The 12,738-nt window shown below is 35.9% G+C and overlaps 1 protein-coding gene across 1 annotated transcript; it reads left to right on the top strand.

The window, feature by feature from the left end:
* Window positions 1-591: 591 nt before the first annotated feature.
* LOC132637300 (uncharacterized) lies at window positions 592-1,430 on the top strand. The gene is made up of 3 exons (XM_060354411.1): window positions 592-771; window positions 870-1,136; window positions 1,248-1,430. Exons 1-3 carry the CDS (start codon window positions 592-594, stop codon window positions 1,428-1,430), a joined length of 630 nt encoding a protein of 209 aa, XP_060210394.1.
* The last annotated feature ends 11,308 nt before the right edge of the window (window positions 1,431-12,738 follow it).

Consider the following 12,738-nt stretch of genomic DNA (forward strand, 5'->3'; position numbering starts at 1 on the left):
TTCAGGAGCTTATGCCTCAAGTTTGGGACAATTTGGTGCTGATTTAGTGATGTTTTGGATCGACTTTTGATTGAATTTCGTGGTGAAAGAACATAACTATGTATGTCACGTGTATATCACTTGTATGCAGTATGTATATCACTTATATATTATATGCATGTCACATTGATGTCATGTATTTAATATTAATAATTCAGATGATAAACACATGATATAGAAAGATATACACATGACATGCAAATAAAAATTGGTGATATATAGATATACTAAGGACATGCCGCGTCATCTGGCACTAAGAATCCATCCAAAATCAACTCTAATCTTCACTAGATCGCCCCAAATAATATGTACCCAAGCATTGGAAACAACGCCCACTCGAAGATAACCCCAAACACTCATATGCAAAAACTCTTCAGAACTAAAAATGTTCGTTCATAGAGTTACGTGTTTCTTAATAGGACTCTCAAATTAGTATTAAGATACTCAATGATTGATTTACAATTTCAACTTTTAACATTAGTATCCAATTGGTTTGCAACAAATAAATATTTAGAATCACTCTTTTCCAAACACGAATACCTCCAAAGAGAAATGAACCAACTATCACTGAATCCAGAATTCCATTTTCACCCAAGATGCAAGAGACTGGGTGTGATACACATTTGTTTTGCTGATGATTTGCTTAAGTTTTACAGGGATGATATGCAATCTGTTAAACTACTGAATAAAACTTTCAAGTTATTCTCTGATGCATCTGGATTACAAGCAAATGTAGATAAAAGTTCACTCTATGTAACTAAAGTAACAGAAATGCTAAAAGCAGAGATCTTGTAAACCTTGGGGTATATTGAGGGTACTTTCGCTTTCAGATACTTGGAGTACCACTTTCCACTAAGAAATTGACTATTAGTCAATGTCTACCTCTTGTGGAAAAGATCACTTCTAAGATCAGCTGTTGGTCTGCAAGAATGCTATCTTATGCTGGAAGGCATCAACTAATAAAATCTGTTTTATTCAGCATACAGACTTACTGGTCACAGATTTTCATACTCCCTAAGAAGATCATAAAGCTAATAAAGGCAATCTACAGATCATTCCTAAGGACAGGTGTGGGACAAATATGCAAAAAAGCACTGGTCTCTTGGGAGAAAATATGTCAAACAACTATTGCAGGTGGCTTGAATATTATCAACTTGAAATTATGGAATAGAGATGCTGTGATGAAATAATTATGGGCTATATCTCAGAAGAAGGATTCTCTGTGGATAAGGTGGATTCACTACTTTAATATAAAGATCAGGGACCTGGAAACAATGCAAACTCCCAAGACTGCAGTTTGGGTAGTCAAGAAGATCATTGATAGTAGGAATACAATCCTAAAGATGCACTCTTTACAGGGGACTCTCATACAGAATTTAGAAGCAATGTAGAAGGATGACAAATTCCAGATCAGAAGATCTTATTGTATGATGCTCCCTCAACTGCCAAAAGTCTCTTGGAAGAGAATAGTACTACACAAATAGACACACCCTAGATTCAAGTTCAACTTATGGTTAGCAGTCCAACAAAGACTATCCACTATTGATAGATCGCAGAAATTTGGAATTCATGTGCCCTTGGAGTGCATCTTTTGTGACAATGGGGTGGAGACGTTTCAGCACCTGGTTTTTTATTGTCCACTCACTAGAAACATTTGGACTAGAATGCTACAATGGCTAGGCTACTACAGAACTGTGGGAACTTAGAAAGAGGAGGTGCAGTGGATGAGTAAAATAGTTAGAAGCAAGTCTGGGATTTCTTCCATCACTAGTTGTGTCTTTAGGATCGTGATTTATAGTAGATGGCATGAAAGGAAGTCCATGAGGTTCCAAAGGGGTCATTACAATGCTACTAAGGTCTGTCGAGAGATTGTGTTACATGTGCATATTTGATACGCCCAAATTACACCTTTAATATCAGGAATAAGCGGTCGTTGTCAAATATAGAACCCAACGAGGTTGGAGTCGAATCCCACAGAGAATACAATGAAAAAAATATACTTATCAAGTGCAACGCTCGACTATTAGTCTATATTTCAAGGGAAAGGGGAATATAATAGTAGTTGCGTTGTTGTTTGTTCATTAAAGACTAAGAGTGGTTATAAGATGTAAACTATTGGTAAATGGGACCAAGGTTGTGGTTACAATGGAAAGTAATGCGCTTGGGTATCAATTCAACTTATTCATATGCCTAGATGTATTAAACCAAGGGTCACGTGAATCTTGCTAAAAGTTTTCCAACCAAATTAGCAAATTTCATCCTAGGCTTTTCCAAGCCCTAGAATGTTTTGTATGAGAACACCCATTTAGCCTCAACTAGCTTTCCTATTGCTAGCTTAATCTATAAGATGGAATTAATGACCCAAATTGTTGCTATTAACTCTTTTTCTAACCTCGACTTTCTTTTCCAAGCAAAGTAATGGTAAGAAGGCACAAGTAATGTTGTACACCATCACAAGACATTAAAGCATGAAGAGTTAATAGAAAACATCATTAGCATATAAATAAAGTATAAATATGAAACCGAATCACATAACTAACACATTTGGTCCCACAACCTTAGCCAAAGAGTTTAGCCACTAATATTCATTAAAAGTAAAGCAATAGTAAAAAGGAATCTCTTAAAAACTCCATCAAACAATAATAAATGAGCTCCACAAAAGACAACTTAAAATCTGTAGAATAATGAGTCCAAAACCCAAAAAAATCTATTTATAGAATCTCTAAAACGGGAACAATTTCCAGACAAAAATACCCCTGCGCATCTGGTGCGAATCGCACTTGGTGTCGCATGTGTAACCTGCGAGTTGCAGGTTGTACCAAAGCTTCGCACGTATTGCATCTTCAAGCAGCTGTTGTGCAGTATCTGCTGCATCAGGTGCGACTGGCATGTGCTGCACCACTATCTTCAGTTTTAGCCATCTCTATCATCAGATGCTGCAGCACCTGCGACTCGTATGCAGTACATGCGACTCGCATGTGATGTTTTGGTTCACTTTAGCTGGTTTTTGCTTCATTTTGCCTCAAGTTGCTTCCAATACATGTTATTCTACAAATCAATACAAAAACACGAGAAACGACATCAAAAGTACTTGAGGATTCACAAAAGACTGAGCAGTTGGCATCGAATGCGCCGTAATTTCACGGCATATCAATATCAGAGGCAGGAATCTAGCTCAGTGGCAACCAATTTTGAACAACCTCAACTGCTTCCCTTAGCAATCGGATATCTTGTTGTCTCTACTTTTGGTTGTACTGTTGTTTTCTTTATTGCTTCTAGCTAGTAGTAGTGTCTGAATGTAGTTAGTAGATACTGCTTGAAGCTTAGCGTTTTTGTTGATTTGGAAGTCGGGAGTCTGGCTTGGCTTGGTTATGTAATGAACACTTTTTTTTTATTAATGAAAAGTCTGTTAATTAAAAAAAACACGAATAGTCGCAGACATGGGTTCTCAAATTCACACTGAATATGAGTTCTGTCGCTAAATACTTATACATAAATGAGGATCAATTAGAAAAGTAACTCAAGTCATTAATTGACTATATATCTCTATTTCGATGACTTCATTGGCTTTTGTTGCTTCAATTTAACCTTGAGGATCTAATATATCAAGCTTGATGCATTCATCATATAAGAAATTGAAAAATTAGATCAAGAAGAAGAAGGAAAGAGTATCAATGGGATAAAGGCAATGAAGAAGAAAACGGTAATCTGCCGATTAATTTAAATTTGTAAAATTTTATTTTTTAAAGGTCAAAATTTAAATAGTGACTTAAAATTGGGAAGCATAATAATTTTTTTTAAAGTATAGTCGCATTTAAGAAATAACTTAAATTATACATATCAACAGTGTAAGAAATGTTTACACTAATCGACTAGTACTTCACTCAAATATGAGTCGCTATTCCAAGTAAAATAATATTTTGAATATTTTTCGACAAACATTAAAGTGTCTAAAGAGAAGGAGATTTGGATATCGTAAGAGGACGTCAATTTAACCCTGTATTCTTTTGTTGAGATAAATAGTTGCACAAGTATAGGGACAATTATGGGTTTGTACTTTTAATTTATTGATTATTTATATTTATTATTTTTATTATACAGAAGAGCTTTAGCTTGTTTGACCAAGCTTTTGGGAGGCCAATTTTTTTTTTTAAATCAAAAAAAGTTTCTTTCTACCCCTCCCTTTTTTACTCCTGATTTGAACCCGCAACCTTCGGATTGGAGGTAGAGGGTGCCGACCTGAGCAACCCCTCTCGTCATAAGTTTAAAAAATAGACCTTTTTTAAAAGTATTTTTTAACTTTTTTTTAGAGAAAATAAGAAAAACTTTTTAAAAATTGACCAAACGCTAATTATTATTCAAATATATTTTTTAAATTAATTAATCAAACACATATTGCTTCTCATCAAAATACTTTAAAGAAAAAAAAACAAATTTAGAAAAGCTTGGCCGAAAGACTCAAAAGTGGTCGGTAAAAGAGTAAATTTAAATATAAGTGACCTTTAAGTTTTAAAATTGAGGGGAAGTGATTCAAGTAGTGATCAAGGGGTTTTGAGCTTGCCCAACAGTTTTGTTTTTGACACTTTGACCCTCAACTTTATTTTTAACACTTTACCCTCAAGTTTTATTTTTAACACTTTATCCCTCGCCCCTACCCCCCTCGCTGCCCCCATCCCCCACCCCCAACAAAAAAAAAATTGAAAAAGATTTTGAATTTTTTTGTTTATTTGCACCACCCCCATCCCTGACCATGCCCCCTCCCTTGCCCCCCACTCCCACCCCTCACCAAAAAAAAAGTTTTTTAAAAAAGTTTTTTAAAAGTTTTTTTTTGTTGTTTTGCACCACCCCACCCCCTGCCCCCAGCCCCTAACCACGGCCCCTCCCTTGCCCCCACCCCCAACCCCAAGCCCTACCAAAAAAAATAGTTTTTTAAAAAAAGATTTTTAAAAGTTTTTTTTTTTTGCACAACCCCACCCCTACGCCTTGCCCCCAGCCCCCCACCCCTACCCCACCCAAAAAAAAATATTTTTAAAAGTTTTTTTTTTGCACCACCTCCAGCCCCCACCACGCCCCCCTCCCTATCCCCCTACCCCCCAGCCCCACCAAAAAAAAATTTAAAAAAGATTTTTAAAAGTTTTTTTTTGTTTTTTTGCACCCCCACCCCCCACCCTCCCCAAAAAAAATAATTTTATTTTAAAACAAAAAGTTTTGAAAAGTTTTTATTTTTGGTTTTTGGTTTTTGGCACTCCCGCCCCCACCCCCTACCTCCAAAAAAAAATTTTTTTTTTTTAAATTGAAAAGTTTTTGTTTTTGGTTTTTTGCAGCATCCACCCCCCCACCCCCACCCCACCCCCCAGCAAAAAAAATTGAAAAGAATTTTTTTTCTTTGGTTTCTTACTCCACCCACCCACCCCAAAAAAAAATTATTTTAAAAAAAGTTTTGAATTTTTTTTGTTTTCTGTTTTTTGGACCACCCCACCCTACCCTACAAAAAAAAAGAATCTTAAAAAGAAGTTTTGAATTAGAGAGAGAGATACCTCCTCCATATGTTGATCCTAGCAAACCCGGAAGAAGGCGGACAAAGAGGAGGCGTGGAATCATTGCGAACGAGAAAAAATAAATGCTCCTTAGGCAAAACAGTTGGCACAAAAAACAACATGTCCAAACCGAAATGCTTTATAGTTGTTAATTGCACTGTGTTGTAATAATAGTTATTTGTTGGAACTTTATGACATTTTGATGTTGTTCTTTTTTAGAATGATAATTTCTGTTCTTGGTGTTTGTGAACTTGGTTTATATGATATGTTGATCGTGTTCAATCACAAATGTGTGTATTATGAGGTTAATAAATTGCTAAACAATTTCCAACAACTAATGAATCTATTGCAACAGCTCTGTAACTTGTTGTGTTTTATCTAACAAGTAACAGGACTTATTGCAGCAACTAGCATCTTGTTGGGTTTTATCCAACTGCTACAAGATTTTCAACAAGTAAGCAATCTGTTGCAACAACTGACATGCCTTGTTGCAGCAACTAAGTTACATTTTGGGGTTTGTCCAATAAGTGGAGTGACTTGTTGCAAAAACTGGGTAACTTGTTGTGTTTATCCAACAAGAGTAAGGACTTGTTCAACAACTATGTCACTTGCTGCAACAGATACTACAGTTGTTGCAACAGATACTACACTTGCTGCAACAGATATTACAGTAGTTGCAACAAATACTACTTGATTCACTTATATTTAGTTATCAACAAAGGGAAATCAATGATATTTAGTGATAAACAAAGGAAATCAACGATATATAGTGATCAATTTATAGTACTTAATCAATGTGATGGTATTTTGAGTTAAGAAAGATGATCTACTAAGTCAGTATGCACTAAATCCAATGATCATTAGAGTGAATTGATATCAACTACTTGATTCACCCATATTTAGTGATAAACAAATAAAATCAATGATATTTAGTGATGAATATATAATACTTAATCAATTTGATGGTATTTTGAGTTAGGAAAGATGATCTACTAAGTCAGTATGCATTGTGAACTGCTTGATTCACCCATAGTTAATGATAAACAAAGGAAATCAACGATATTTAGTGATCAATGTATATACTTAATCAATTTGATATATTTTGAGTCAAGAAATATGATATACTAAGTCAGTATACACTAAATTGAGTTATCATTAGAGTGAATTGATGTGAACTACTTAATTCACATATTTAGTGATAAACAAAGGAAATCAACGATATTTAGTGATCAATGTATAATACTTAATCAATTTGATGTATTTTGAGTCAGGAAAGATGATCTACTAAGTCAGTATGCACTAAATCGAGTGATCATTAGAGTAATTTGATGCGACTTGATTCACCCTTTAGTGTTAAACAAAGGAAATAAATGGTATTTAGTGATGAATATATATATCTACTAATATCTTTAATGGATTAGATAGTAATTTCATGGATTAAATGGGCAATTCTAAGTGTATTCTTCCCAAATCGAGTGATCATTAGAGTGTTTTGATGTGAAGTACTTAATTCAACCATATTTAGTGATAAACAAATGAATTCAATGTTATTCAGTATAAACAAAGGAGTTCAATGTTATCAATATCGTGAATATGTTGCAACAATGGAGGAGTTGTTGCAGCATATGAGATACATGCTGCAACATATGAGTAAGTTGTTGCAACATATGAGATATATGCTGCAACATATGAGTAAGTTGTTGCAACATATGAGATACTTGTTGCAACATATGAGTAAGTTGTTGCAACATATGAGATATCTGCTGCAACATATAAGTAAGTTGTTGCAATAATTCAAATATGTTGCAACAACTAAGCAACTTGCTTAAACATCTGATCCATCTGTTGAAACAGATTAATAACTTGTTACAACTTCTTCAACAAGTGTATAATCTGTTGCAACAATTAACTCATATGTTGCGACATATTTTTTAGTTTTTGCAATAATTTAAGCCATTGTTTGATTTTTTCCAACAAGGTGAATAATTTGTTGCAATAACTAAGCAACTTGTTTAAAAAGATTAGTAACTTGTTGAAACAGATTAGTAACTTGTTGAAACAAATTAGTAACTTGTTGTAACTTCTTCAACAACTGCATGCATCTGTTGCAATAATTAGTAAGCAAAATAAATAAGTTCATAAACAGAAATTGTTCAACAGCCACCTTGGTTGCAAATACCACAACTAATCAAAATAAATAAGTTCATAAACATCATTCACAAATAACATAAAGGACAAATAAAAAATAAAAAATAAAAAATAAAAAATAAACAGAAATTGTTCAACAACAACCTTGGCTCCAAATACCACAACTTAGTTCAGCAACTGCCTTCTATGGTGTAGCAGATTTCCTTGATCTACTCCATCTCCTTCATTTCCATCATCAATTTCTTCATCTTCTAGTTCTTCTTCACTTTCTTCATTTGTATCTACTGCTTCTTTACTATGTTCTTCATCTCTTTCTAAGGATTGATTGTCAGTTTAGCTGTTCAGTTTGACTATATCTTTCCTCAATATTTGCTGATTCATAAATAAATTGTCTACTTGTTGCAAAACGTGTAGAAAGTTGCAACAACTACAAATCTGTTGGATATCTTCTACAAACAGAACCAAATAACTGAAGCTATGTCCAACAGATTTGTCGTTGTTGCAACAGATTATCTACTTGTTGTAACAAATGTAGAACTTGTTGCAACAACTACAAATCTGTTGGATATATTCTACCAACAGAACCAAATAACTGAAGTTATGTCCAACAGATTTGTAGTTGTTGCAACAGATTGTCTATTTGTTGCAACAAATGTAGAACTTGGTGCAACAACTACAAATCTGTAGGATATCTTATACAAAAAAAACTAAATAACTGAAGCTATGTCCAACAGATTTGTAGTTGTTGCAACAGATTGTCTATTTGTTGCAACAAATGTAGAACTTGTTGCAACAACTACAAATCTGTAGGATATCTTCTACAAAAAAAAACTAAATAACTGAAGCTATGTCCAACAGATTTGTAGTTGTTGCAACAAATTGTCTGCTTGTTACAATAAGTGTAGAACTTGTTGCAACAACTACTAAGCTGTTAGATATCTTCTACAAACAGAAGCAAATAACAGAAGCTATATCCAACAGATTAGTGAGTCGTTGCAACAGATTGTCTACTTGTTACAAAAAGTGTAGAACTTGTTGCAATAACTACAAATCTGTTAGTTATCTTCTACAAATAGAATCAGATAAATACCAGGACAAGAACAAAAAAACTATCTGTTGGATATATTTTCCTAAACCCTGAACCATACCAGACAGCAACAGAAAACCATCTATTCACTACAAACTTTTTCTAAACCCAAAAAAAAAAAAAAATCAAAACTTCCTTTCAATATTTTTTTTGGAGGGGGATGGGGTTGGGGGGGGGGGGGGGGAACAAAAAATAAAAACTTTTTAATACTTTTTTTTAAAACAAAATTAATTTTTTTGGGGTGGGTGGGGGAAGTAAGAAAAAAAAATTCAAAAATTCATTTTGTTGTGGGTGGGGGAAGTAAGAAACAAACAAAAAAAAATTCATTCAAGAAAAAACCTTTTTTTGGGGGGGTGGGGGGGTGGGTTGGTGGTGCGAAAAAACAAAAAAATTTCAATACTTCTTTTTTTAAAAATAATTTTTTTTTTGGAAGGGTGAGGGGTGCAAAAAAAAAATCTTTTCAAATTTTTTTTGTGGGGGGAGGGGGTGGGGGTAGGGAGGGGTGGGAGCAGGAGTGGGGACCGGTAAAAAAAATCAAAAATTTTTTAGGGGTGGGGTGGGGGGGGGAGCTAAAAAAACAAATAAAAAAAATCAATACTTAAAAAAAATTTTGGGGGGGAGGGGAGGGATGACTGGTGAAAAAGCAAATAAAATAACAAAACTTTAAAAAATAATCTGGGGAGGGGGTGGGTGAGGGGTGGAAGGAAGAAGAGTGGGGAGTAGTAAAAAAAAAACTTTTTTTAATTTTTTTTTTTGGGGGTGGGGGAGGGGGAAGGGGTGATTGCGCGGGGGAGGGGGAGGTGAAAAAACAAATAAAGAAATTAATTTTTTTTAAAACAATTTTTTTTAAAAAAAATTGGGCCAGGGTGGTGGGGTGTGTGGGGGGGTGGAGGAGGAGCAGGGGGTGCGGGTGAAAAAACAAATAAAAAATATCTAAATTTTTCTTTAAATTTTTTTTTTTGGGAGGGCCGGGAGGGGTGGGGGGAAGAGAAGGGGAGTTGATGGGTTTTTTTGAATTAAGTTGAGCTCTTTTTATATTTTATAAAAGATTAAGAAGTTTGAAAAAAATACATTTTAGATTTAATCTTCTTATTTCCAAAGTTAATTAAGTTTTGATTTAATGTGATAGCAAAAATCAACTATACTAATTTGACAACTAAAAGGTCACCGTCAGTTAAATCTTCCCAGAAACCTGAGTTTTATCACTAGCGTCAAACAGTTCTAGAAGCGTCATCTTTTTCATTATAAAAAATTCAGACGCACAACTGCTCCTTCATATTTTCAACAGGGTCACTCAGGTATTCACGAGCACGCTAAAAATCAAACATAATGTATTTTTATTTCATTTCCAATATTTCATGAGCACTTTTCCCCATCTTCATTTTTTTTTTGCAGTAACTTTGTAAATTAAGAAACCCCAAACCGCCAAAGTAATTACTGTTTGGGTACCAAAACATTGGTGACCGATCGACGAAATTGGGCATGGCGGCTAGGCAAATTCAGAGGCGAATTCTGAGTCTTCTCTCTTCTAATAACCCTCAAACTTACATCTCTAAAGGTATAGCTTTTGCCCCAATTCTTGGACTATAGCATACTTAATTCTTTTTTTTTTTCTCCAGTAAGACTCTACCTGTGTTGTCAAAGGCGCGCTTAAGCCCTCACGCAGTCATGCGGGGCACAAAACATGTTGAGCGCTTTGCCTCGCGCGTTTCAGTGACATCATCAAGGCATACTTTTCCTTGCCAATGAGCATTTTCCGAAGAGGCAATGCTAAACAATTTCTTTCTCCATATATTTGTTATTCATGCTTATAGTTTTTATTTGTAATTACATACTAACAGCTTGGCGACTCCGCTGGGGAATGGCTAGGTTCTAACCATAACAAACTTAGGTTAATAATTAAATTGTTGGATGTTTGGTTGTTTTCTTTATGCTTGCTTTTATTGTTGCCTTGGTTGTTTCTTTTATGTTTTTTTTTAAGTATTTGCTTTATTATGAGAAATTTTCTATGTAATAATATGTTACTGCTTTCCTTAAATTGGCATTCCGTTCATATTTCCTCCACTTTTTGGAAAACTCACACTATCACACGTACACGCGAGGTGTGTTTTGCGCACCCGCAAATTTTTCTTCGTAGAATCCAAATTTTAGGAGAGTTGGCGTATGCGCGGGGTGCCCGAGTAACGGGGACCGCGTAGCCTTCTCACTCGAGTAGTCCGCTCGGGAACCTTGTGTCTAGTAAGCCAAATCTCAGAAAACCTTAAGACAGAGCTTTGCCACCAATTTATTTAAGTCATGCATGCATAAGCCTTAGGTGGGTCGGTCCTTGGTATCGACTCCACGGTTAGGAAACCTACCAAAGTGTTGACGGGTTTCATAACCCAACAACCATAAGCATATTGTGTGGAACGTGATAATGATAGAAGGATCCAAGCCTAAACATGTCTTTTCGAGTTTGGAGAAAATCTTTATTCTTTCTCTTTTCTTTGTAGGATGGATTTCACCCCGCAGATCCCTAAAATCAAGATGGTTAGTGGCGTCCCAAACAAGTTGAGAGTATGGTGGGAAGATTTAGATTTGGGCAGTAGGCTGGCAGTCACAAGGATGACAAAGTTCCTCCCTTTGTTGTTTCAGATCACTCCAGACAAGCATATAATTAGGGCCTTACTCCAATTTTGGGATCCTGACCGAGTGGTGTTCAAATTTAAAGATTCGAGCTAACGCCCACACTAGAAGAGATAAGCTACTTTACAAACTTGAAATACCAAGGGAGGGGTCAGATTATCCCGCACAGTCAATCGGGAAAGAAATTTCTCCGCTATTTGGGTTTGAACCACACAAAGGAACTTCGGTGTTTCGAAAGTAATTGGGTATCTCTGGATTATTTGTATGAGAGGTATGGGCGCCAAGATGGGTATAAATTGTTCAAAAAAGAGTTTTCATGCACTCCTGCTCATTGGCAAGTTAGACGACCCGTCGTATTCGTTGTAGCCTTACTTGGGATTTTGGTATTCCCGCGTGAATACGGCCAGATCAGCACCTGCATTTGCTCTGTGGCTCGAGCACTTTTTGAAGGGGTTGATGGTGCGCAACTCGCTTTAGTTCCAATGATTTTGGCAGAAATATTTCGGGCTTTAGGGAAATGTAGACGAGGGAAATCGAGTTTCTTTGAGAGTTGCAATATTCTCCTTCAGATGTGCGCAATGGAGCACTTTTATCAGCGTCCGAATATGGCAGATATATGCTTAGGTGAGTCAAACATGATTACCAGTTTTTACGAAAGGATGAAGGCGTTCGTATCTCCAGTCGGCACTCGCGATTGGTATGGGTTCTTAGCTTCCCGCATTGGCGATCAAATTCAATGGAAGTATCCCTTGTTACCCCGTACCACGGTTTACATAAGAGGAAAGAAAAATTATTACATTAAGCTTATTGGACTGAAGGGCCTCCAGCCATACGCCCCGGTGCGCGTACTTCGACAGTTTGGTATAGATCAAGTAATCCCTCTCCAAGCTGACATGAGCGGCTCCGAAATATTCTTTGGGCAAGATTTTAGAATTCCTAAAGTTGGCTTAATCCTCGATGAATGGGTTAACATTAATCCCACAGACATTGGGGTTAGACTGACAGAAAGTAGTCTAGAATATCGTGCATGGCTGCAAGAAGATTATGGTAGCATAGAGCCTAGCCCAGCAGGTGAATCGGGTTTTGAAGATAGACTAAAAACGATCTGGATAAGACATGCTCGCTTGGGGACCATGGTTGTCACTCCCGAGATGTGGGATCAAATGACGAACATCATGCAATATTTCGGAAATACGGGAGCACGGTCTAACGTTGATGGAGCATCATCTTCAGCTCAGCCGCCAACATGATTAAATTTAGGCCTAGTTTGCAGATTGTCTTTGTATTTTTGTTATTTTTTGA

The sequence above is a fragment of the Lycium barbarum genome, chromosome 4 (assembly GCF_019175385.1).
Source record: "Lycium barbarum isolate Lr01 chromosome 4, ASM1917538v2, whole genome shotgun sequence".
Classification (NCBI taxonomy): Eukaryota; Viridiplantae; Streptophyta; class Magnoliopsida; order Solanales; family Solanaceae; genus Lycium; species Lycium barbarum.